At 29.1% G+C, this 26,887-nt stretch overlaps 1 protein-coding gene across 1 annotated transcript in view; it reads right to left on the bottom strand.

The window, feature by feature from the left end:
- Positions 1-26,887, bottom strand: part of LOC142326564 (polypeptide N-acetylgalactosaminyltransferase 2-like) — a 155,120-nt gene that overhangs the window by 37,932 nt on the left and 90,301 nt on the right. Inside the window, exons 4-5 of the mRNA XM_075369144.1 lie at positions 18,107-18,174; positions 8,785-8,850 (exon numbers count right to left, since the gene is read on the bottom strand). Coding sequence (XP_075225259.1) covers positions 8,785-8,850; positions 18,107-18,174 — 134 coding nt within the window. The remainder of the gene's footprint in view (positions 1-8,784; positions 8,851-18,106; positions 18,175-26,887) is intronic.

Raw genomic sequence — 26,887 nt, 5'->3', positions numbered from 1 at the left:
TCCTGAATGCAGTATTTATTCCTCTGAAATATTAACTAGAATAATGCCAGGAAGTAAAGTTAAATTGAACATTTTAAGATTTATTAATTTGAAGTAATCATGACTGATATAAACAAATTAACTTTTTTAAAGAAATAATGAATAAAAAAACAATGATGCAAATGGAGTAGATAAAACTAAAACAAAATAAAAAGTATATTTTTATATTTAATCTAATAAATAAAATAAATATTTAAAATTTTAGATTCAACGATTGCTGTGGGTTGGTAATCTTCATTCATCAATCACTGTTGTAACAAATAATCTGCAATGCGATAGGATCTAAGTTCAAATCCTGTTGAAAGTATCATTATTTTTCATGGAATTCATGTATAACTATTGGTATTTAAAAATCTAGTTAAAATATATGGTGATGTCTCAGAATGATTTGCCTATTGTAATAAAACAGGACCAAATGTTGAAATGTAACTGGGCTTACAATCTTTTATGGGCTAATTAGTATAATTTGTATGGAGAAAATTTTAACTGAACTGATACACCCTTTTGATTAAAAATAAATTTCTTTTAGCATTTATTTAGTTTTGATACATTGTAACAACTTAAGTAGAAAAAATTATTTTTGAATTTTCAAACAGGGTTAATTCTTGGCAAATTTCTTTTTATGAATTATTTTCTCAAGAAATATTTTAACATTTTATTATTTTGATGTACAAATAAAGTAAATACAGTTTTTTTTTAAATGTATAAAATTTTGAGCCACAGATATCTGCCAAATAAAAAGGTAATTCTATTTTAGCCAAACTTTTTTTTTTGTGATGTACTACAAAAAATTGAGTATAGTACTTGAAAATTGGATGGAGGACCAGTTGATCAACTGATCTCAATTATGAGAATAAAATTAACGAGAAATAGAATGAAAAAATTAGATCAAGTTAACAGTAAAGCAATATTTGATTCTGATTTACTCAATTCATACAAAATTTTAATACTTGTAGAAATTCATATAATTAAAACAATTATATTAAAAATATGGTATATAAACATTTACAGACTAATTTACTAGATGTGAATGTGAGAAGACTGTAATGATAATAGAAAACAGATGTTTTCTCACAAAATAACTAATCACACCATTCAGTATTACTTTCTGAGATGGGAATTCTTACTTATGAAGGATTAGCACCACTAGATATAAACTAATAATGTGTTAATCTTATTGGTGGTATGGAAACGTACTAATTAAAAATAATAAGGTGTGTACTATTTATAATTACTTTTGGTACCATTTTATTTGTACTAATTAGTATTCATGAGAAACAAAAGAAATCCTGGGTGGTTAAAGGATAAACCCAAACACAAAGAACAAATTCAAAATAAATTTAAGTTATAGGAATTTGTAAGTTTTGTTATAACTGTAAAAAATGTGTGTGTGTGTGTGTGTGTGTGTGTGTGTGTGTATATATATATATATATAGTGTACAAAAGAAGTTGATGTTTTTTAATCTCAATGGGATACCTAACATAAGTGCAATTAATGAATAAAATGATGATGTTTACGGACCATGTCATTTTATCATCTGCCCATCATATTTTGTGTTTTTTAAATAGAAATTTATTTTTCCAGAAGGGAATAGGCTATTTTAATTAAATTTTACGTAAGCTTTTAAAATAATATTCTCTGCAAAAAAGAAAACTATGAAAATTTTTCATAGTTAAATATCAGAATGGTATAAATTTTCACTCCACAATATCTCAATATTTTGGGTAATAAACAAAAATAACTATTAATATTTGTTGGTAATTGTTTATTACCTAAAAATTTAAGCATTTCATAGTCAAACAAAAATGATGCTAGTTTTTTTTTTTTTTGAATCACACCTCAAACAGTTGCATTATAATGGGGAATGTAAATGTGAGTTTACATTCAGAATTATAAAATAATTTCATACCAAGTTTTTATCTCCTCTATTATGTGGCATAAGATCTTCATGATTAAAATTTCCATTTCTTAATTTTAAGTAACAATTAAATTTTGTTTTTCAATCAGATTTATATTATGTTCAGATTTTGTCAAACATCACTAGTTTAGTGGTACTCCAGCAACATACTTACATATGTGATACTGACTAATATCATCAAGAAGTAAAGAAATAAAAACTACAACAGTTTGTATGTAAAAATTTGTATGTAAAATTGGATCTTTTAATCAGAGCATAAATTTACAAATCATTTTCTATTATAACTAGACAGTTTGAAGTCCAGTTTAAATAAACATGATGTCATTTTGTTCACAATGAAACTTAACATTTTAAGCCACAACAAATAATTACTTTGCAGTAGTTTTTGAGCTATTGTGTAGTTAAAAATTAAGATGGCCACTAGTGCAAAATATACAAACATAAAATTCCAGATTTATCTGTCATTTAAAAACATATAACAAATTTCATTACAGTAGTTCTGCACACATAGATGTATATTTAAAAAACAAAACAGTGGACATATGTATAAAAGTATGTTTTTAAAATAATATTCTCTATAAAATAGAAAAATCTGAAAATATTACGTAAGTAAATTTCAGAATGGTGTTTATCTAAATTTTCATTCCATGATATCTCAATATTTTGGGTAATAAACAAAAAACTACTAATTTTAGTTGGTAATTAGTAGTAGTAGTAGTAGTAGTATTAATTAGAGCAGTTTGCTCGGCAAATTATTTTTACAAAAACTTTTTTTTTTACTGATGTGATCTTCAGTATAAAAATATAAAAAAGGTCATCCCATATTTTGGTAGTATAGCCTTTTTAAACATGTTAAGAAGTCTATACTACTTTTTGTTAACACACATTCTCATCAGAGAATGTGTGTTAACAAAAAATATAACGGGATGTCTTAACTATCAGTGTTAGGACCTCTAAATCAGCTACCCTTCTTCAATGAATAATTTCCCTGAGAAAAGGATAAATTCATCAAAACGATGAAAAAATATTAAATATAAATTGATGTAATATCAAATCTAATTAATAATGTAATAAATAAAGATGTAAATGTTTAAATTAAAATGTTTAAATATATTAAAACAATGTTTATATTTTGTCTTTACACGAATTCAAAATATAATAACTTTATTAAATGAGTAATCTTGCTAATAATTATGATGATGATAAAAACTAATTAAAACACACATACGAACATAAATTAGTTCTCCTTACGATGAATTTAGAAGTTTTTGGAGTACAGGGTGTCCGGGCTAAAGGTATCCAAAAGTAATGGTCTATATTTAGAAAACTAGTTATAATCTCTTAAATGAAGTTTCAATCAACAGGAAATATCTCCCAAAATTTGTTCTGCATACTCTCAAGGTCAGCAGACTACACGTGCACAGGCAAGCTGTCTCTTAATGCAATTGTAGTCAGATGAGATATGGACCCACAACAGAAAGTTCAGTGCATGCTTTGGTTACTGGAGTTTCAATCTGTTACAAATATTCAACAGTGTACAAACTGAATGGAATTTTGATCCTCTTGCAGCCAAGTCTATTTTTCAGCGGGATATGACTTTAAGAGAGACTGGAAGTTTTATAAACAGGAAGTCGTCCAAAAATTTCAATTAGTGATGAGACTGTGCATCATATATGCAATGCATTCACAGTCAGTCTTGAAAAGTCAATTAGGCGGGCTGATTACAAACTGCAAATTTCTCATTCCACTGTTCATGATATTGTTCATAAGTGGCTCTGAGAGCATACAAGTTACAACTCCTTCATCACATTGGACCAAATGATCTTCGCCTAAAATACTACTCTGCTACAGAGGTAATACACCGTATTGAGAAGAGTCCTAATTAGTTTGGTATGTTGTTATTTAGTGATGAGGCAACCTTTCATACATGGGAAAGTTAACAGTCACAATTGTCGAATTTGGGGGACTGAAAACCCCCATACAGGAATCAAAAATGAAAGGGATATACCGAAAGTGTGTCTATTTTTTTTTTATTTAAAAAAATAAATCCCAGTGAGAAACAGATTTCATGAAATTGTTTTGATTCATAATCGGAGTAGTTTTTCTGTTTTTTAAAGAAATTTGGCTTATTAGAATATTCTATGTTTCAGATGAAAAAGAGAAAAAAAATTATGATTTACAGTGTAGCTATTAAATAACAATCACTGTTTTTACTAATTATACTACACAACCACCTTTAGTAACCATGTGTAAATAGATTTTTATTGTATCCAGGAATTTAAAAATACTTATAATTAATCAAAAAAAGTTGAAAATGTTTAATAATATTTTCTCATATTCACCAACATATAATGCTAAATGAAATCATACATTTAACTAAGTGAGGAAGGCAAAGGAAAAATACCTCATTCCTCACTTTTCTTAAGAAACTTGATAAAGGATGCTTGTTATTCTTAAGGATGGCTATGTTATTTTTGGGATCAAATTGTGATTCATGTCAGGTTGCCTCCTTGATGTCTTGGTTGTGCTTATGGCACAACCAAGACATCAAGACATTTTAGTTTGGTATATTATATATACCAAACTCAAATCATGGACTCATTGGTTAGTTTTAATTGGATAACAGCTTTAAAAAAAATACATTAAAAAGATATTAGTATCAAATAATGTAAGTTAAAAAATATCTGTATTTTTAATTTAGACTTTTAGTCTAAATAGTAGTTTAAGTACATTAAAAAAAAGGCTAAAAAAGGAAAGAGAATCTGTTTAAAATTAAAGAAGAAATGTTTTCACAAAACTTGTTAGCAAACTATGTGAATATTTACTTTTGTCCAATTTACTTGTTTGTTAAACTGTACCTTGAATTGGTAAATTCCAAAAAAATAAGATTTTTTAAATTTTCTATCAAGAGTAAGGGAAAACTTTTGAATATTATTTATGATAATAAATAATATTCAAAAGTAAATCAGAATCAGGGTTCAAATAAATTTGTTCAAAAATTTATTAAGCAGTTCTTGTAGATTCTTGTAAATTATGGTCATTTGAACATTTTTTCAATTAATTTTCATAATCAAAGACTGAGTGAAGTATAATCAAAAAAATTTAATTAACAAAACTTCAATTTTCTATAGATCATATTAGATAATCCTTATTATACCTCATATAAAAAATGTTTCCCATCCTTTCTTCTATATCATTTATTCATAACTAAAACTATATTATAATGTTAAAAAATTTACTCATGAAAATTAAGCAAAAAACTTATTACCTAATTGGAATTTAAAATAATTTTCTTCAACAAAAAACTAAATAAATTAAATTATGATAATGGAATTGCATACAAAACTCTTTTTAACAGTAATAAAAGCATTAAGAGCATTAAAAGTTAAACTGTGCTTTTATTGATTTAATTAAATTAAGAATAACTTCTTTATAGATGCATTTATTTCAAAGAAACTTAATAATAAAACATGGCAGAGTAAATGAAATAAATTTACTTTCAGTAGTATGTAATCTAAATAGAATGTCTATATCTTACAAGAATATTAGGATGAATAATTTATGAGTGAATTAAAAACCAAATTGAAAAATTCAAATTTTAAAAATTAAATTAATAGACGACAACTAAATATAATGCGTTCAGACAAGTTCTCTTGAAAAAAAAACTATATATACACATGAGAATATATATAAATATATACAAACAGAATTTAATATTAAATATATATATAGAATTTAGTATTAAAAAAAGTAAGATCTTATCCTAGATGGAAGGTAAATGTTTTACAATATCCAGTTAAAGCAACTTTTGGAAGGAAAATTATTTCATTTATTTTTCAAGTTAAAAATACTATGGATATAATCAATTTTACTATCATATTAATAATAGTCAGCATAAACTGGTTGTTGGGATTAAATTTATGGCAGTGATCATAAAATTAGACAAGACTAACTGCCAGGCTGTTACTGTTCTTAAAACCACTGTGAGGTGTATTTTTAAAAACTTTAATACAACTTATTTTGGTTATTTTTAATGAAAAAAATATTTTTATTTTAAATAAATATTAGGTTGGATCAACTTTTATTTTCATACGCCAACAGCAACGGCTAAAACATGCAGTGAGACTTTGTCACATGCAATGACTTTTTATAATCTACATGCAAGAACCAGTTTATTAAATTAAAATTGTACATTTGGCTCTTTATTTATTTACATTTCTCAGCTTTATTCAATACTCAGGATGCTATGGTTCATAGTACTGTGGAACTATCACGTTGATGATACAATAATTACTTTGTATTTTATTTTATTACTGATAAAGCAAAATTACTCATTTCTTTACTTAACTGTAGAATTAATTAATTAAATATATTTGTTTTTCTTTTCCCAATTTTTAAAACAAATTAATTTACTATTTTAAAATAATAGAGAATAATTATATTAGAATTAAATAAATAACTAATAATTGAAATGATTTAAAAAATTACATCAAATATCCAAAGTATTATGTAGATGTCAAACTTAAAAAAAAACTAATTATTATTTTAAATATTAAAAGAAAAGTATTTTATAAGTCCATATTTTTAATGTAAAATTAGAAATTCACAAAGAATTTCATTTCTAAATTAACTGAGAGATCTTGATGAGAAAATTCTCAGTACAATTTCATTACGATCAACTATGATGTTCAGTCATTATCACATACACAACTGGATGACAGACAGATACCAATTCTACAATGCATTCGCTCTTTGATTATATGAAATAATTTTAAAAATATGTGTGCTTAAGACAGCATGGCCAAAGTGAAAACTTGTATGGGATCGCAATTGTTTTGAATTAATATGTATTACAAGTAGCATATTATGTTTACATTCAATAGCCACTTTAAACTTTGACCCCTCGGACCAATTTGATGCAAAATATGAACGTGTGTTTTCCACGAATATCCCCTGTTTGTAGTTAAATTTTCACGCTGAAAGAGTAGATTTACTGCAAAATACGTAGTAAAACATGGGTTTGAGATGCTCCCAAAATTACAACATAGAACCAACAAAGAATTGGCTATTGGCTTTTCACGGGTTTATTCGAACACATTAAAGAACGGCTACTTTCAATGATGAATGTGTGTTCACATGTTGAAACAGTTGATTTACTGAAAAATTCATAGTAAAACATTTGTTTTAACTCCAAATAGCATGATTAATTTTAAATTTATGATGACAATATAGGTCATCATTACTTTCAGTGATGTGTGTATATCATTGATCATTATTTAATATATGCAATGATTATTATTTACGATTCAAACGATTCAATAGGAGGGTATTTGAATCCATTGTATGCAGATAAAGGTGGTATTCATTGTTTATTAATTGCAGATAAACAAGTTGAGCATATCTTAATTTGTGGTATCTTATCATTAGTGAGTAGCGTTCTTATAAATTGAATATTATTGTTTGATGTAACTTCATTTTTGAATATTTTTAAACCATAATCTATCTCAAATATCACAAACATAACCAAAATCGTTTTGAAGAAATTGCTTATGGAACTCAAGATGTGCACTGATATGATTAGAATAGAAATTTTGATTATCTTTTGTAATAAAATTGTTAATATTTTGTGTAAACGAGTCGGAATCACTATCTGAATTGAATATTGAAGATTCTGGAATGCGTGAATGCTTAACTTTTTTTGTATTTTCCGAAATAAATGGAACATTAACTTGTGATGGATCTGATATCTGTGATGTATGAATTGTTTGCAACTTTGTATTTTCTGAAATATCTGGAACATCAACGTTTGATGGACTAGCAATCTGTGAAGTATGAATTTTTTGTAATTTTTTATTTCTAGTTTTATCTCGTAATCGTTGAGAATTTTTTTTTAACGTAATTCTTTTGAACGTTCATATTTTTTATTCATTTTATAATTATCATCATCGCTTTCTTCATCTGTATTTCTTTTCTGACTGTTGATTGAATTCTGTCTACTATCGTCATTATCCTACATAATTGAATTATCGTAATAAAAATATATAATAAAATTTAGTGAATTAACTATAAGTAAATTATTAGGAATTGTAAATGTAAAAAAAAAAATGTTTATTCTTTTGAATATCCCGAATGGCATATAAAGTATATGCTTTATCTACCGCGTTGTGTGTACTATGCCTATATATATATATATATATATATATATATATTTATGTAAGTATAATTTATTGCATTTGCTTTTTAGAATGTACTAATGTACTGTATTGCATGTATTTAGAATTTTAGAATGCACAATATCTCTTAAAATGCAAGAGATGACGTTGATTGATGTGAGATTATTTGAATAGAGTTAAAAATTATTAAGTAGGCTACTTAATTAAAATAACTTATTACTGCTAAAAATAAATATTTTATCAATGCAAACTAATTTTTAATTGTTAAAAATTATTTCATCTCTAAATTAGCTAAAACCAACAATTTTTAAAAAACCTATATTAAACTATTTTAAATATGCGGTTACACATCAGTACCATCTGTTGTATTCTGTGAGAACTAACCCATTTACAATATATATAGCTCCAGCATCTCATGATGATTTTTGATTATGAGTCAGCTCTTTTTTTCCCATGCAAAAGTCTAACCTTAAATCTCCGCACAACCCACCTAAAGAAGTTTTCACTTCAATATCTGTTTTAATGTGTGTAAGGATTAATGGATCAACAACTTTCATGACACAATTATGGTTAATAAAAAATATTAAATAACTATTAGAATTACATTATCATCAAAAGAAATTAAGAACAAAAGGTGATATTAATCAACTAACCTTCTCGTTTTTCATTCCTAATAACTTTGACCTTCTGAATTTTGGCCAATTCATCACCATCAGAAGCTGAAAAGCACAACATATAACAAATATTAAATAGTGCATAAATAATAAAAAGAATACAAAAATATGTAAATACTATTAACGGTAATAGATTATGAAAATAAACAAATTGTGTAAAAATTAGCAGTTTCAAAACGTATAGTGTACAGTAAATATATAAATATTTTATTCTAATCAGTACATAATTATACGTTTTACATATATACAAGGTCTGTAAATAAAGTAATGAGACTGGTTCAGGAAAACTTTTTTTTACAATCCAATTTTACATGGACTCCATCACCTTCGAAATAGTTCTCTTGGGAAGCCACGCAACGCTTAATGGTTTTCCCACTCTTCATAGCAGTATTATAATTCAGAAACTGGAATATCCATCAGTTGCTTGGTTACATTTTTTAAAATGTTTTCTACTGTTCCAAAATGGTCTCCTTTGAGGTGTTTTTTAAAGTCAGAAACAGGAAAAGTCACAGGGACTCAAGTCAGGTGAATAAGGTGTTGAAGAACTACAGGAATGTTTTTCTTTGCCAAAAACACATTAATTGAGAGTGCAATGTAACAAGGTGCATTGTCATCATGCAGCATCCAGTTGTCTTTGATGGCTGATCTCATGCAGGCAACTCTTTTCTGCAGTCTTTCAAAAATTTCTCGATAAACATATTGATTTACAGTCTGTCCTGTAGACAAAAACTCCAAAAGTCTGATTCGCTCAACATTGTTGCCACTTTTGACGTTAATGGTCTTCCAGAGCACAGATCGTTTGCAGCTGATTCCTGGCCATCTGAAAATCTTTAAACCACTAAAACCTTGGGCTTGTGACAGAGTGTCATCACCATTCGCACTTTACAATTATGAAAAAGTTTCAGTACCATTCTCACGGAGTTTAACACAAAACTTGATTGCGCAACATTGCTCATAATTAGTATCACTCATTTTTGTAATACACAACAAAAACTTGTTTCATGAAAAGTTTGTTTACATCACACGTAGCAACAATAGACTAAAAATATTAATTAATACCTAATATAAATCAGCTGTTCATATAACCATGTTTACCTAATAACTTTACAGTGTTGCCACTTTGGCTGCCAAAAAAAACTAGTCTCATTACTTTATTTACAGATCTTGTGTATATATATATATATATATATATATACACACAAGATATATATATATATATATATATACACACAAGATATATATATATATATATATATATATATACACACAACATTGTGCTGTGTTATTCTGTAACCTGATATTACATGAACAAACAAAATATACACAAATACATATATAACAGGAATACACATTCATATATATTAGGAATGGGTAGATATGCTACTCCATAGATAAAAGAAAAGTATTGCCTTAGCATTTTTCTGGATGAATCAAGGAAAACTGTGGTAAAATCTTGATCAGAGCAGCACCACAAAATAAAGAAATTAATTATAAAATAAAAAATAAATGTGACTAAGTCAATATTAATTATTTAAAATACGAACACATTAAATAGTGTTAAAGTAGACATCTGGAAATACTACATGTAAAAAAAAACTACAAAATACAAAGGTCATTCAATAATTAAAGACACTAATAGCTGTGGAGGTAAAACAGTTGGTAAGAGGGTCACTTTCAGAACAGTAAGTTGGTAACCCTACGATGATTTCTGATCAGCTTTTGATCAGAGTAAAATTGCTTTGCTTGTAACCTCAAAATCTCATTTTACAATGGCGAGTCCTCTTCCAAGTTCACAAATTAGTTGAACAGCGCGTAGTGATCTGTTTGTTGCTTCCCAAAGGTAAAAAACCAGTTAACATTTATTTTTGTATGACCAAACACTACAGACAAAGTTGAATGAACTGAGGAAATTTTTACAAGCAGGTAGACAAATTTAAAGCTGGTTGAACTTCAGTGAGTAATGAGCACTGTTCTATGTCCAATTGAAGTTTCAAGTCCAGCGCTTGAAACTTGAATAGTCTCTATCATCCAAGAAGACCAATGAATTAGAGTTGAGATTAGTGCTGAAAACTGATAAATAAATGTTGGTACAGTTCATAACAATAACACAAACAAGCTCAACTCCATAAAACAAGTGGAAGATGGGTATATGAGAAATGGCATATTCACATAAGGAGACAAAACTTGGTTCATGCACAGAGATGAACAATGGTATCGGCAAGAAGGTGATGCTATTTTGTGCTGTATTTTAATCAGTGATGAGACATGGATTAGCCAGAGTCAAAAAGACAGAGCGTAGAGTGAACGAACACGAGTTCAGCTGTCAAGAAAAAATTCTGAACCTGACTATCAACAGATAAAATCATGATGACAATCTTCTCTGATGCAAAAGGCCCAGTTTTTGTCGATTTTTTGAAGATCAGTGGACAATAAACAGCACATACTACCGTGATATGCTTATTGACAAAGTTAAGCCAGCTGTGTCGATTAAACACCCTGGATCTATTGTAATCCATCAAAATAATGCTCAGCATCACACAGCTGTGTGCAATTGCATCGGGAAGTTTTACCTCATCCCACCCTTAAAGTCTTGATTCAGCCCTGTCGGATTACCACTTGTCTGGTCCACTCAAGCAAGTGCTACATGGTAAGAAGTTTAATGGTTACGGCGACATAACAGAAAATGTGCTAACTAACTCAGTCAGTAAAACAAAGATTTCTTTGCAGCAGGCATAAATAAGCTGATTCAAAGATGGGACAAGTATATAAATGTTGCTGAAGAATATATTGAAAAATGAAAAAACACACATTACTTAAATAAACTGTTTTAACTTTAGAACAATTTGTTCTAATTGTTATTTATTTCTTTACACATATATTGGTATCAATAACAAAATGACAGCAAAGAAGAAGCAATTCATATCTACATATATAAACTAGTACTGGTAAAATATTCTCATATATTAAAAGTAAGGTTATCAAGGTTAAAAGAAAACAAACTGCTGATACAGTTATGTTTCAGTATTGTATATCCTGTGCAAACATGTATAAGTAAATTCAGAAATACCTTTAGAATGTGTATTTTATAAATAAAATATGTAATAAATAAGGCAGAGAAAATATTACTATAAAACAAAATGCAATGATGTGAAAATCAATAAAACATTTATGTTAATATGGATCAAGTAAATTCCAATAAGAAATAAACAATTTTTTTTTTAGTTAATTGTTTATTTCATTTTTATTTTAGTTAATATATTTATTCCGTTACTGAATACGTCTCGGTGACATCATGAAGAAAATAGGTATATTTCCAAGAACAGTAATCATGCTGTACTAAGCTTACCTCTTAAGGAAAATTGGCGCCCTTTACAAATATGGTGACTCCTGAACAGAAAGCCTTCTGTATTTTGCAGTTTTCTAAATATGAATCTGTAGGTTTAGTTGGTATACATTCTGTAGAAAGTTTAATTGTGATCCTTGAGCAACAATAACATTCATCGATGGCATAATCAGTTTGAAACGACCTGATATCTGTGTAAAGAGAAGAGACTGGGACATCCAAGGATGCCTGAAGAAAATGTTGAACATGTCAGGGAGTCTTTCCTGGGTAGTCCTAACAAATCTATAAGGATGGCCAGCCGCAAACTAACAATGCCGGTGATGACAGTATGAAATGTTTTAAGAAAATGCTTATATATGTGTTCATACTGTTCACAGCTGTTATTGAAGGCTTTGAAGCCTACTGACTGTGTTGTGTGCGCCGACTTCATCATAAAAATGTTACAGCATGAAGTGCCTAATTTCTTGATTATACTGTGTTTAGTGAGAAGTCAATATTTCATTTTAGTGAAAAAGTTAACACAAAATATCGGCGTCCAGGAGGTCAGAAAATCCCTAAAAACTCACCCAACATTTTTTCAATGTTTACACATATTTTTAACACCTGTAGTTAATCATTGGAAAAAATCACTTTTTCCAGTTAAAGTATTTTATGAATCTATTATCATTTTACCAAATATTAGTTTCAAATACTTCTCTCATTAATAAAATGTAGAATTTATAAAAAAAGTCATTTAAAGAATTAACACTGAAATCAGTTTAAAAGAACTACTACATGAATGGGTTTGTAGATACATAAAATATGCATAAATGTTTCAGATTAAGTACCCAAGGGAGATTTCAGAATGTCTGAAACTTTTTTTGTAAAATTCTTTTTTTCGAGTAAGTTATATTTTTAGTAATCCCCAGACTGTAAGAAGATTCTTACATACAGATAATGGTCATTCTTAAAAATGAACCAACATTAGTTGAATAATTTACATTTATCTTCTTTTTATATATGATTAATTTCATCAATTCATTAAAGCTTCAGTATGACAGCATGGAAAATTGTACATAAAAATACTAAGCGTGAACAGAATTCAAACTTAGGATCTTCCAGATGAAAAGCTGAGACACTATCATTCCATCACAGAGATCCGCAAAACTCAAAAACTATACTTTTGCTTAAAGAGAGAGCCAATCTTACAAAAAATTTCAAAATGCAATTTCAAAAAACACTTTAAGACTTTTGAATGTCTGTAATATGTTATTATTTTCATCTAGATACAATTTTCACAAGTTTAAAAAAATAATAATTTTTTTGTAGCCTCTTAAAAATATAAAATTTAATTTCTCAAAAAAACATTTTGGATGATATTGATAAAATTAATACATTTACTCTGCTGTGTGGAATAAAAGCTTTTTCAGCCAATAAAATGTACATATATATATATACTTTCCCAGATGTAGCAATAATTGCTGCTATAGCAATATTGGAAAAGTATATAGATTGGTAAAAAAAAATTGGTCTTTTCTAAGTTTTGTGCCTTAAGGAGACATTTAAAGCAGACTAAAAAAAAACAGATTTAAATATATTGTAAATAATCTGCAAAAAACCTTTTTATTCCAATGCTCGCAAGTCCAAAAAATCTATTTTTGTTAGACATTTGTGAATATACATGTATGTATATTAGCCTGTATTTCGTCTTATAACTCTGGACCATCTTGACCGATTTTCTTTAAACTTGGTAAACTGGTACTACCTTCAGGAAGAAAAGAATGTATTAAATTTTTGCAAAAATTTGAAAAAGTGGCGGGGAAGTGTTTTGGTCAAAATAAAACTTCAAATCTTTACTGAGGCACTTTAGCAAAAAACTTTCTTACAAAAGTCATACATTTTTCTTTTTTAGCTATAACTTGCTTCAGAAAAAGTGTTAATGGGAGTTTTTTGCATCTAAATTTTCCATATCAATAGACCTTCCAGCCACAAAAAATGTTTTGCCCAACCCACTCGACTGATTTTTAGTAACAGAAAATATATTCTTTATTTAAAAGAAACTATTTTTTTTTAATTGAAAATTTAAATTCATGTTGCAAGTTACCCATTGCATTAAAAATGTAACTAGCAGGTTTCAAGCATAGGGCACAACTGACTGATATATCAACAAAAGTCATTCTGTATTTCTTCCTGTACTTTTTGTTATTGTATATATTTGGAGAAGAACAAGAATACAAATCAATAATTCCACCATTACATTTTCAATAAGTTCTCCACAAGAACAGAGATAATCAGTTTTTTTGTATTTATTTAACTATTATTATAAAATTAGCAAAAAGAGAGCTTAAAATGAATGAAACATAAACAGCATAACTTGACTGGTGTAACCAGGAAAGTTATCCATATTTTTCATTCCAAGTTATGAATTGTATAACTTTCCTGGCCACACCAGTCAAGGTATGCAATTCATTGCCAGCTTTTATATATAGATATATATGAGAGTAAGAAAAAAATTAAAAAAAAAAAAACTGTTTATTTGCACTCACATGAATGAAATATGCTTATTTTCCCCACTTAATATGTCCTGATTTCAGAGTACTTCGTCCATTTTTAAAAATTTTAACACATTCAAATTTTTCACAAATTCAAAGTGATGAAACCATGTATTATCCGTCTCAAAACCTAGTATGTGTAGACTAGAAAGTTTTTAGTCATGAATGACTGAAAATGCTCAGCTTTAACATATATTCAACCCACAAAATTTACTACTTCATCAAGGTTAATTCAATTACTGTGAATCATTTATTACTCTTTAATATTATTATTATTATTAAAGTAGAGAACTTCCCAATGGAAAACGTTAAGCATTCATGTTTCATATTTCTTTCGCTTGGCATACTTCTTTTCCCTCCAAAATTCTTTCATTCTTTCATTCTTCAGACCATTTCGAACGATGTTGTTTAGGCTTCGGCGCTTCTGGTTTAACTTCCCATTTATCTATTTTATTTATGTATGTGTTTCTGTCTATGATTCCCTCCAGCATAATTCCGGCGTATTCTAAATCTTTTTGTGTTTCTGCGAGCCAGGGGATTGCAACTTTTAATGAAGTTAAGTACGCAATAATTCTTTTGGTCAGTCGGTTTTCCGGCAGCCTGCAAAGGTGTCCAAAGAATTTCATTCCTCTTTTTCTTATGTCAGTTTCGATATTAGAGTATGTTTCAACAATTTCGTTCGGTTATAATCTGTATCCCTCTTCAGTTTGTCTCGGTCCCAATATTTTCCTTATGATCTTCCTTTCCTGTTTCTTTATTTCTTCTATTTCGGTTTTCCTATTTAAGATCAATGTTTCACTGGCATATAATGCTGTGGGTTTAATAACTGTGTTGTAATGCCGAATTTTCGTTTGGCACAAGAGGGATTTCTTGCTGTAAAGATTTTGCACTAAACCTAGAGCTTTCCTGACCTTCTGCAGACGGTCCAATTGACTTGGTTTCTCAGAGCTGTTCAACGTAATAATTTCTCCAAGGTACTTAAAGTGAGGGAATTTATTTATTTGATATTACTATTATTTTATCATTTATTACTCTTTGATATTATTATTATTGTTTGAAGAGGAAGGCTTATTTTTCAATTGTTCATCACGGAGAGAAGAAATAGATAGAAATCACGGAGTAATATATACATATATATATATACTAGCATCCTACCATCATGGCTTTGCCAGCACTATATGGTTACTTGTGTTTCCAGTCACAGTCAGGGGATATTTAGCCAGTCATGTCACTTTGCTTATTCTTTCCATCTAGCCAGAGGGCTCTGCTCTTGGACCCTGCTATATTCATTAAATTCATGCATGTGAGAATAATAATGATAAATAATAATTAAAGCCCATTCAGATTATAAAAACTATCTGTCTATTGCAATTTCTTTGAAGCAACAGTTTGTCAGAACAAGACCCAAAAGTTTGAGCGATCTAAGAATCTGGGTTTTAATAACAGTCAGCCTCCAACTTAAAAATGTTAGTTATAACCCGTACTTCGTACATAACTTTGTAGTATAACCTATTAGTAGGGTATAACTTTGTAGTTATACCCGTACTTATACAGGTATTTTGCCTGGTTCTTAGCATTACCTGACAAACACCACTAAGAGGTGACCGTACTTTATTTCTCTTTTTTCTTTTAACTTTAAAATACTTTTATTTTATATTTTTAGTCATCTAACTGGAGGCAGGTGCAGTCAGTTGCGTCGCACAGACAGTAACAGTAACAGTGGCTCTGTTGGTTGTACTGCCACTCTGTACATTATCACACTCCTTAAAAAATTTAAATTAAAAAAATCCAAAAATAGTTTTCAGATATTTATTTGAGACCCACCAGGTTGGTCTAGTGGTGAATGCATTTTCACAAATCAGCTGATTTCAAAGTCGAGAGTTCAAATGTTCAAATCCCAGTAAAGACAGTTACTTTTATACAGATTTGAATACTAGATCATGGTGGTTAGGTTTCAATTAACCACACATCTCAGAAATGGTTGACTTGAGACTGTACAAGACTACACTTCACTTACACTCATACATATCAAACTCATTCATCATTTAAAGTAATACCTGATGGTGATTCGCGGAGGCTAAACAGAAAAAAGATATTTATATGAAGAGTATTTGCAAGCTCCAGTTTAGAGAATATCTCTTTTAGTTTAGTCGGAAATGGGGAATATTTGCAGTCATTATTCAATAATCTTTTTACTGTTCTTCACCCTTTCCAAGGTCGAATTTCAAAGTTGGCTTTTAGATATTTACATGAAAATTACACACACCAAAAATCAAGCTGATATCTTCATTTGTTACTGAGCAATTAAAAAAATCCTAGTTAGAAAAAAAATTCAAGATCGATTTTAACTCTTCAAACTCTGAATTTTAAAAATATAAAAATTAGTTTTTAAATATACACATGAAGATACAACAAAAATGTAGTAGATATTTGTTACAAAAAAATTTTAAAAATAAATAAATTTATTGTCACTCAATTTTAACCCTCTAAACTAGAAATTTCCAAAAATCCTTTCTTAGTGTGTACGTACATCATAAGAACATGTATAAAATTTTTCATCAATTTATCTTCAGTGGTTTTTGTTGGATGTTGATGATTTGGTCAGTTAATCAGGACAAGTTGCTTTGTAGGTACAAATGTATACATATTTTACGCATTAAGATTATCATTTATTAACACTTTACCGACCCAATGTTCCTAATAGATCAATAAAAATATTGTATGTATGTCAAGTGTGACAAAATATAAAGCAAAGTTATTTAAAAAAATGGCACAGCTATTCACAAGGATAACAAGTATCCTATGCCTGTCGCACTAAGGAATGAAGAAGTTAGCTGTTGCCTTCTTCAATGTGCCAAATATTATAGTGCCTGCCAACAGATTAAATCTATATTTGTGCGAGCCCTATATGTGAACCTTTTAATCCATTAACCATAGGAACTGGTTATAAAATGAACATCATTAATATCCGAGAAAACACAACCGACTCATTATACTAACTGTATAAACTTAGTTGTTTTACGTGAATCTTGATCATCAGATTGATTTGGATAGACAATAAAAAGCAACCAGTTAATGTAAATGTTTTCTTCAGAATCAATGCATTCACGAAGTAGTTACAGTTTTCACTAAGTAGTCTAAGCGCTAGTTGTTTAGTAACACTACTAACATAGTTCACATAAAAGAAATATTACACGAATAGATGCTCATATAAACTGACTTGGAGATACATATATAGCTTCTATCTGTATTTAGAGTATTTAAGAGAGATCTGATAATCCAAAACTAAATTAATTTTCAGTAAGTTCACAATTTTCAAGAATTTTTCTACGATTACAAGGCGGCTGGTATACTCATGGGTTAACAGGACTGAAACAAAAACAAGTTACTTATAAAAATAAACAAATCAGAAAAAGGAGACACTTACCATTATCGCTAAAATCATCAACCAGAATGATTTCTTTTATTAAATGCTCCGGACTTCGATTCAGCACACTACAAAAAAAAAACCCAATAAAAAACAAAATACATAAAAAAAAAAATGTATATAAAAAAAAAGCATAAGAAGTGCTTTGAAAGAAAACAGTTTCATTCATTTAAAAATACCTCAGTGAAACTTCAAACATAAAACAATTTTAAATTAAATGTTCTGGAATGTAATTTTGGAACGAACGTTAAGCACTGCCAGAAAAACAACACAGACAACCCGCCACAACAAAGCGTATTGCGGTTTGCCTATACACAAAATAAACGCTTTATTACTTGCTCTTAGACGTTTTAAACTACACGTTAAATTTTAAAATAGTTGAAAACACAATAAATGTTCAAGTGTTTCGGATTTTAGTTTTAAATTTCATGTTAAAATAATAAATCAATTTTAACATTTTATAAAAACAAAAGAAAAACTAATTTTATAACTCAATTGATTATCACACTATGTAAAAAGTTATAACTTTTACGTGAAAAAAAAAAAAAAAAATAATAATAATCTATTAACCTCTGATTGTAAAAAAAAATTTACGATAAATAATAATTCAATAAAAATAAAAAATAAAAAATATGAAAAAATATCATAAGTTATTAATGAAAAAAATTTATGTATTTTTCACGTTAAAAAAATGATTATATGTAATTTAATAGACGTAAAAGGAAGTCATGTGCTGGTCACATCAAATTTTTATCATCGCATTACACTATAAGTAATACAATAATATAACAGACATCATGTATATATCATAATAAATTGGCAATTTATTCCCATGATATTTCCACAACCCTCACGAGTAACAGATGCAACTTTGTTAAATCGGTACCAGTAAAGAGTTGCTTTTTTGTCAATAATGAAATAGACGTGTAGACTGTTACATCGCTGAATCGTCAGGCTAAAATGTTACAGATTAAAGCTCTAAACAGAATTGGTAGGTGAAATTCAGTATTATTAAGTCGATTAAAAATAGAACAAGTCAAGTTGGCCTCAAACTATCAATCTTCTGTACGGAATGTCAACACATAACGGAAATGAAATTCTACAAATAAGATAATTTAAGCTAATTTAGTAAAGTATTTTCCTAACCTTTCATAACTCTTGCAAAGGATTTTTGAGTAGTACATTAACATTTTATTTTATAACATTACAACCAATATTCGAAAAGTTTCGAGAAATCTGTTAAAAGATGATAGGAATAAATTAAGATATATAAAAAAAACCAAATAATTAAAAATTTTGAAAGTTTATATATATTAATGTATATAAATAACATTATGACGGTATAAAAAAAAAGGGAATTGGGATATGATATCTTCAAAATCCAATCAAATTAAAGAACAATATTAAAAAAACAATGTCTTAATAATCTTTGATAGAAGTTTTAAAATTGAATTTTCTTCTTTATCAAATATGTCAACAAAGTAATAATTTTAAAATCCAATTTTAACAGAATTTTATCATTGTAAATTTTTTTGTTTAATGCTTTTATTTACAATTGCATCAACAATTATAGTCATTAGCGACTATATAGTCACTGTTAGTTAATTTATTGTGTAAGGTAAAATCGAAATAAAAATTAAAATATAAAAAAAATGATAAGTAACTTTTATAAAAATAACATGTAAGAGTAAAATTTAAGAGAGCCAGATGCCTAATTAATTAAAATACAGAACTCTAAAATGCTAATTTTTTATAATTAATATTAAATAAAATATTCTATCAAAGAATATTAAAGAATAAAATTAAATTAGCATTAACCTATTAGTAATTAAAAATAATTAAAACAAATTTTTTTTCAGAAGTAAAAATATATACATTCATTAAACATACGTACGTAAGTGCGTGCCCGCACAAACACATTCTAAATTTAGTAGATCGGTCATCCATCATTAATTAATGAATAAAAATAATAATTAAGGATATAAATCAGAGATCTCTAACTATTTCACCGGTTTCCTGGAAAGCTGAAATATACGTATTATAGCTATTCGAGGAAGGAATAATTTGGCTAGACCAAAGTATTTTGGTGTACGATTTAATAAAGATAAACGGGGAAATAATGACATCCATTTTGTAATAAATGAAGGTCGAAAATTCATAAAAGCTCTGAATTATGATATAGAAATATTCCTAAGGAAACAAAAAATAGAATTTACAAAAGTGTACCGTTCACAATCAATTGTTACATGGTGGCGTGGGGATGTTATTTTACGGAGCCGTTTGAAGCTGGTGGTTGCTGAGATCGACTTTCTTAGAAAAAACTGTCGTAAGAATAGGGTAAAAAAGATTAGAAGAATTTCGATAGCAAATGAAGAGTTAACAGAAATATTGTGGATGAGGTACAAAAAAAACGTCTAATTCGATTCGGTCACGTATACAGCAGGATAATTGATGGAATACTATTAATTTATTTGTCAGTCTCCATCTGAAAGATAGCGCACTGAACGACCACGGCGTGTCTTTAATAACAAAATTAAAAAGTTAATACAACTAGATCTCCACCAGTTGAAGGCTATATAGAAAGGAAAAAATGGAAACCGGGCACGTAGAAGCGGGGACAGCTGTAAAATTCTGCTAAAAGTAAAAGGAAGTATCCCTATGGACATTTTCTGGAAAAGAAGAGAAAATCTGTTTTTATTAACAATTTTGATTAACAATAAGAAATTTAAAATGCGGGCGTAGAGAAAAATGGAAAAATTAAACGGACAGACAGTATGAGAAATGAAGGGACGAATGAATGAAAGAAGAATGAACGAGAATAGAAATTTAACTGGAACAAAATCATAATAAAAAGAGCTGACCGGTTAGGACATGCTAGATCACCAGAAACTGTAAACAAGAGAAAACAGAAAAGGAAACATAAACTGTCAGGAAGCCAAAGGTTTGGAAGGAAATAGAGAACAATGTTGACGGTCATGGTGCACGTATCTGTCTCTGGGCACAAAACTGATAACATCCCCCAAAGATTAAACTAAAAAGAGGCTCGTTCTCGGGTGCCAAGATCGGAAGAAATATTAACTTGAAATCTCTTTATAAGGATGAAAAGTTAGATAACGATCTAGAGAAAAGCCTTCGCTTTTTCATTACTGATTTTCCCATTTCCTGAATAGTTAAAAAGCTGACATTTAGTTCGCTTATTTCAGACGTGGTCCTTAGGAAAAGAAAAGTAAAAACCCAATCATCCATATATAATTAATGAATAAATAAAAATAATACTTAACGATATAATCGGGAAATCTTTAATTAATTCACCAGTATTCTGTACGAACTAGAAAGGAAAAATGCGGTACAATTACAGAAGGAATAATTTGGCTACAGCGAAGCGTCTTGGAATATGGCTTAAGAAAGATAGACTCTTGTGATTAAATTAAATAGCGGTTGAAAAAATAGTGTTGACATCATAACGTGAACACTTTCAAGCTTGTATGGATGTTTCTCCTTTGTCACGAGAACTGAAAGATGAAAAATGTCTACTTAGCGACCGCTAAGGATGGATTTTTCTTTACTCATCACTAAGGAGATGAAAATGGGTAAAAAATTAATAAAGAAAATGTATTTTGAAGCAAAATTTTGGAACGGAGCCGTCTGTATTTTCAGCCATGTTTCTACGCTGGTCTGCAGCTCGATGTCTGTGCGAAAATGCTGTTCTCCTAGCCAGCGTTTCATGTGAGCAAAGAGGTGAAAATCGGATGGAGCTTCTTTGTTACAGCTGCAGTGTGCGGCCGAGCATTCTCATGGAAAAAGACAATGCCTGATGGAAACAGTCCTCTCCGCTTATTCTTATTCACCCACTATATAGCCCGGACTTGGCTTCATCCGATTTTCACCTCTGCTCACATGAAACGCTGGCTAGGACAACATTTTGGCACAGATATCGAGCTGCAGACCAGCGTAGAAACATGGCTGAAAACACAGGCGACTCCGTTCTATGACGAGGGTATTGGAAACTTGGTACCACGCTACGACAAATGTCTAAATCGGAGTGGCGACTATGTAGAGAAATAGCGTAAATGTAAGTACTTGTTAAAATAAAAGAAAAATTATTTTCACTGTGGTTTTAATTTCGTGACCGATCCGACCTTGAAAAAAAAGAACTCTCGTATTTCCCAAAGATGATTAAACTAGAAAAGAAGATTTCTCATTTTCATTTTATAATCCGAAAGAACGTTGGAAATACGTCATAAAAAAAAATCATATTAAAGGCAAACTCTTATTAGCAGATTTAATTCCAAAATTTTAATACCAGAACGTAATCCCTTTAAAATTTTAGAATTTCAAATTGAATTTCCTATACAAACTACAATATTAATTCATATTCTGTACAAAATATTTTCTTTGAACTCGAAGATGCAAATAAAGGAAGTCAAAAATTCAGTTTTTGCCAGTGCGAAGAACAGGAATTTCAGCTAATACGAAAAATATAACAACATTATATTACTGTAGTATATTATTATTATTATTATTATAATATATAATAGAAAAAACATTTTTCAAAATTACAAATTAACCAGTCTTTTAGTAAAATCTAGTAAGGGGCAGAATTAAAAAAAAAAAGACTTATGTAAAATTACCTAATTCAATATTAGAAATACATCTTTTATCACAAGTATTTTACGGTCTTACAAATAAAAGAAACTTTTCCCTTTTTTAAACGACTTATATGTTTCCATAATTCTTACTATCGTGTTTTTAAAGGATACTTAATAATGTATTTTTAGCACAAATTATTATGATTTTATTTACTAGAACAGACTAAAGATTAATCTTTTATACAAGACATACATATATTATAATTTTAAAACATTTACTTCACAGTTTCACTAATATATATTCTTTTTTTTTTTTTTACTAATATTTAAAAAAAAGGAAACAGCACAAAACAATAACAAAAATTCACCAGGTGAGAAAAGAGAGAGAGAGAGAGAGATCGACCGACAAACAGAATAAAAAAAAAGAAAGAAACTGGAATAACTTCTTGTCACGTATAATGAGGCACTGTTTGAAAATACGACAAGGTAAAAAGGGACTGCTTTTAATTAAAATATGCGTTTTCTCCTGTAAAAAAATATACATTTTACAATATACATAACGTAGCCAAAATAAGCAAAGGATGTTTGTTTTTTTTTTAATATAAATCTTTCACAAAATTTAAGTTAATACCTTTAAAAAGAATACCGTAATAAATTAAATATAAAATTAATAAATTACAATATTATATTTTTAATTTAAAAATAAGAATAAAACTGAAAATTGTATAAAAAGCCTACAATAGAAATAATCGTTCATCATACCAAAATGACTCTTTTATAGTTACTTTTTCTTTACAAATATTTAACAAACGTTCTCGGTACTAAAAGTACTTTTCAAGAAAATACTTACATCATTTACACGTTATTAATTAAAGTAACCTACTTAATAAGAAGAAAATTATCATTAAAAAATCGGTCCGATTATTTCAGTGAATACTTTTTAAGAAAATATAAAAAAGTCAGAAATAATAAATACGAAATTACAATAAAAAATACGTAATTATTTGAGTATAAATATAATCAGTGGTGCTATTATATAGTTAACTCTTTGTAAAAAAAATTATATATACGATTGTTGTCAAAAAAAATATTTTCCAAGTTAATTAACCCACATAACATATCAATATTAACTATGAGAAACGAACAAAAAGAGCATTTAAAAAAATAAATAAATGAAATTTCATATAATTAGAAGGGCTTTTCGATTGTTGAACAATCGTCATTAATAAATAAATATAAAGGAATTAGTAAAAATAAAAGGTATGTATATAATGTTCTATCCCCTTTATCTAACTAATTGGGCTGAAAGATGAATCAAGGAGGTTCGTTTCCGCCTGCTCATCTACCATTCGTTCTCAAAAGCACTCCAGCTCTAGTTCTAATACACACTTATTCCCCAAGTATACCTAAACCAGCCCAAAGCATTTCCGGTTTTATATTTATATGAATTTTTACTCTCCTTACTAGCTCTATTAATACTGTACAACAGCACAATATTAAAGGGAAAGAATGTAGATCGCCAAAATTTTGGATATCGGTATTTTTGCAAATGTTAACTTTTCAAAACCCCCTTAGTCAGAAAAAAAAATACAAAAAACTTTATGAAAATTTCCGGATGGTGTTGGGCTGTATTTTGACTAATATCTTCAGAATGGCTCAACATAAATTCTGCAAAAATGAATTTTTTTTTTATGAGGCAACCTCATTTACGGGCGCCTGAGCAGTGTCCATAGATATTACTAAAATCTTGATTTTTCAAAGGAAAAATAGCCTAGGGATTGATTAAGTAGCTTATATACTCTACCCATTACGGTATTTATTTCAGCCTAAATCAAAATTGACAAAAAAAATTTACGAATGGTAAGTGCAATTAAGAAAAAATTTACCCTTTGTATAAGCAGGTGTTGTTTATTCTAGTTCAAATAAAATTGTATATACTTGAATAGGCGATAAGTTTTTCTCTAAAATTTTTAATTAAACGAGTTTATATATTAATTAGTATCATAACTAAGTTCAGTTTGTTTTAGATTCGATTCTAACCGGGCTGATATTTCTTCACGCACCTCTTAAAAATAGTTTCTAAAAGGAAGCCCACAGTTGAAATTTTTTTTTGTCTTCAGTCATTTGACTGGTTTGATGCAGCTCTCCAAGATTCCCTATCTAGTGCTAGTCGTTTCGTTTCAGTATACCCTCTACATCCTACATCCCTAACAATTTGTTTTACATATTCCAAACGTGGCCTGCCTACACAATTTTTCCCTTCTACCTATCCTTCCAATATTAAAGCGACTATTCCAGGATGCCTTAGTATGTGGCCTATAAGTCTGTCTCTTCTTTTAACTATATTTTTCCAAATGCTTCTTTCTTCATCTATTTGCCGCAATACCTCTTCATTTGTCACTTTATCCACCCGTCTGATTTTTAATATTCTCCTATAGCACCGCATTTCAAAAGCTTCTAATCTTTTCTTCTCAGATACTCCGATCGTCCAAGTTTCACTTCCATATAAAGCGACACTCCAAACATACACTTTCAAAAATCTTTTCCTGACATTTAAATTAATTTTTGATGTAAACAAATTATATTTCTTACTGAAGGCTCGTTTAGCTTGTGCTATTCGGCATTTTATATCGCTCCTGCTTCGTCCATCTTTAGTAATTCTACTTCCCAAATAACAAAATTCTTCTGCCTCCATATTCTTTTCTCAGTTGAAATAATAAAAGTAAAATTTCGTTTGAACCAAAAATATACAGTTATTAAAATTTTAGGGGTTGACTTACATGATCAAGCTTAAATTTTAATGTACGTTAATTTATTCCAATTTTATTGCATAAATTAATTTTTGAAAGTTAATTTATAATATATATAAAACATAAATACGACTTATAAACGTGTTCATGCATTAATGGGGAGGGGAGCCCTTTTTTACTTTTAGTTGATACTGTGTGATTGCCTTCATAAGTTATAAGTGTAATTCTTTACCGACTGCCAAAAAGCCGTCAGGAAAATCTGCATGAGAAAGGACAAACCGTGAACCGGCTTGCAAACAAAGCAGTTAGCAAAACATTTCGTGGAACCTATATTGTATACTTTATGCATAACTTGCAACGTCCAGGCGAACACGGTTGATGTAAGTAACATCATGTTACAGAACATCTTTTGCGGACTTAAACCGCTTATCGATCGGTAATCTGATGCTGTGTCCAACAGTTTGCCTTCCAGATCGTCAAATATATGCGGCAAGTCTTAACCGTTTCTCCAGCAACGTCCACACGAACAAATTTCTATATGATGCTACACGTCTCTGTTCACAGTTTTTTAATTCCGAGTTAGTAAATAACAAACAATGAAAGGATATAAACTAGCCATTTTATGCAACTTGATCTGACTGCACTGAATAAAAGATCGAATTATTTGAAATAATAAATAGAGATAAATAAAAAGAAATAGATATTACTTTTATGATTACAATATAGTAATAGATATAATAGGTATAATAAAATGGTTATAATAGTGATAAATATTACTATTATGATTAGTTTTAAAAAACCTCCTCTATGAATCATGAGACCTTGCCGTTGGTGAGGGGGCTTGAGTGCTCAGGGATACAGAGTAGCTGGACCGAAGGTGCAACCATATCGGAGAGGTATCTGTTGAGAGCCAGACTAAGGAATGATTCCTGAAAGAGGGCAGCAGCTCTTTCAGTAGTTGTTAGGGGCGTGAGTCAGAATGACTTAAATGGCCATATTAACATCACTCAGTCCTCTGAGTACTGCGCAGCTGAAAGCAATGGAAAACTAGAGCTGCTTTTTTTTCAAGAAAATGTGGCTCTCTGCATTTTTACATAGCAATAATGGAGGCGCCTTCCTTGGTAAAATATTCCGGAGGTAAAATAGTCCCCCGTTCGGATCTCCGGGTGGGGACTACTAAGGAAGGGGTCACCAGAAAATTAAACAGCAACAATAACAATTGAAGAACATAAGAAAGAAGCCCTAATAAGAAAGGGAGTCCGACAAGGATGTTCCCTATCTCCGTTACTTTTTAATCTTTACATGGAACTAGCAGTTAATGATGTTAAAGAACAATTTAGATTCGGAGTAACAGTACAAGGTGAAAAGATAAAGATACTACGATTTGCTGATGATATAGTAATTCTAGCCGAGAGTAAAAAGGATTTAGAAGAAACAATGAA

Source organism: Lycorma delicatula, chromosome 6, assembly GCF_047948215.1.
Source record: "Lycorma delicatula isolate Av1 chromosome 6, ASM4794821v1, whole genome shotgun sequence".
NCBI classification, from domain to species: domain Eukaryota; kingdom Metazoa; phylum Arthropoda; class Insecta; order Hemiptera; family Fulgoridae; genus Lycorma; species Lycorma delicatula.
Note: the sequence above shows the minus strand (reverse complement) of the source record. Positions and strands in the feature narration are given on the sequence as shown.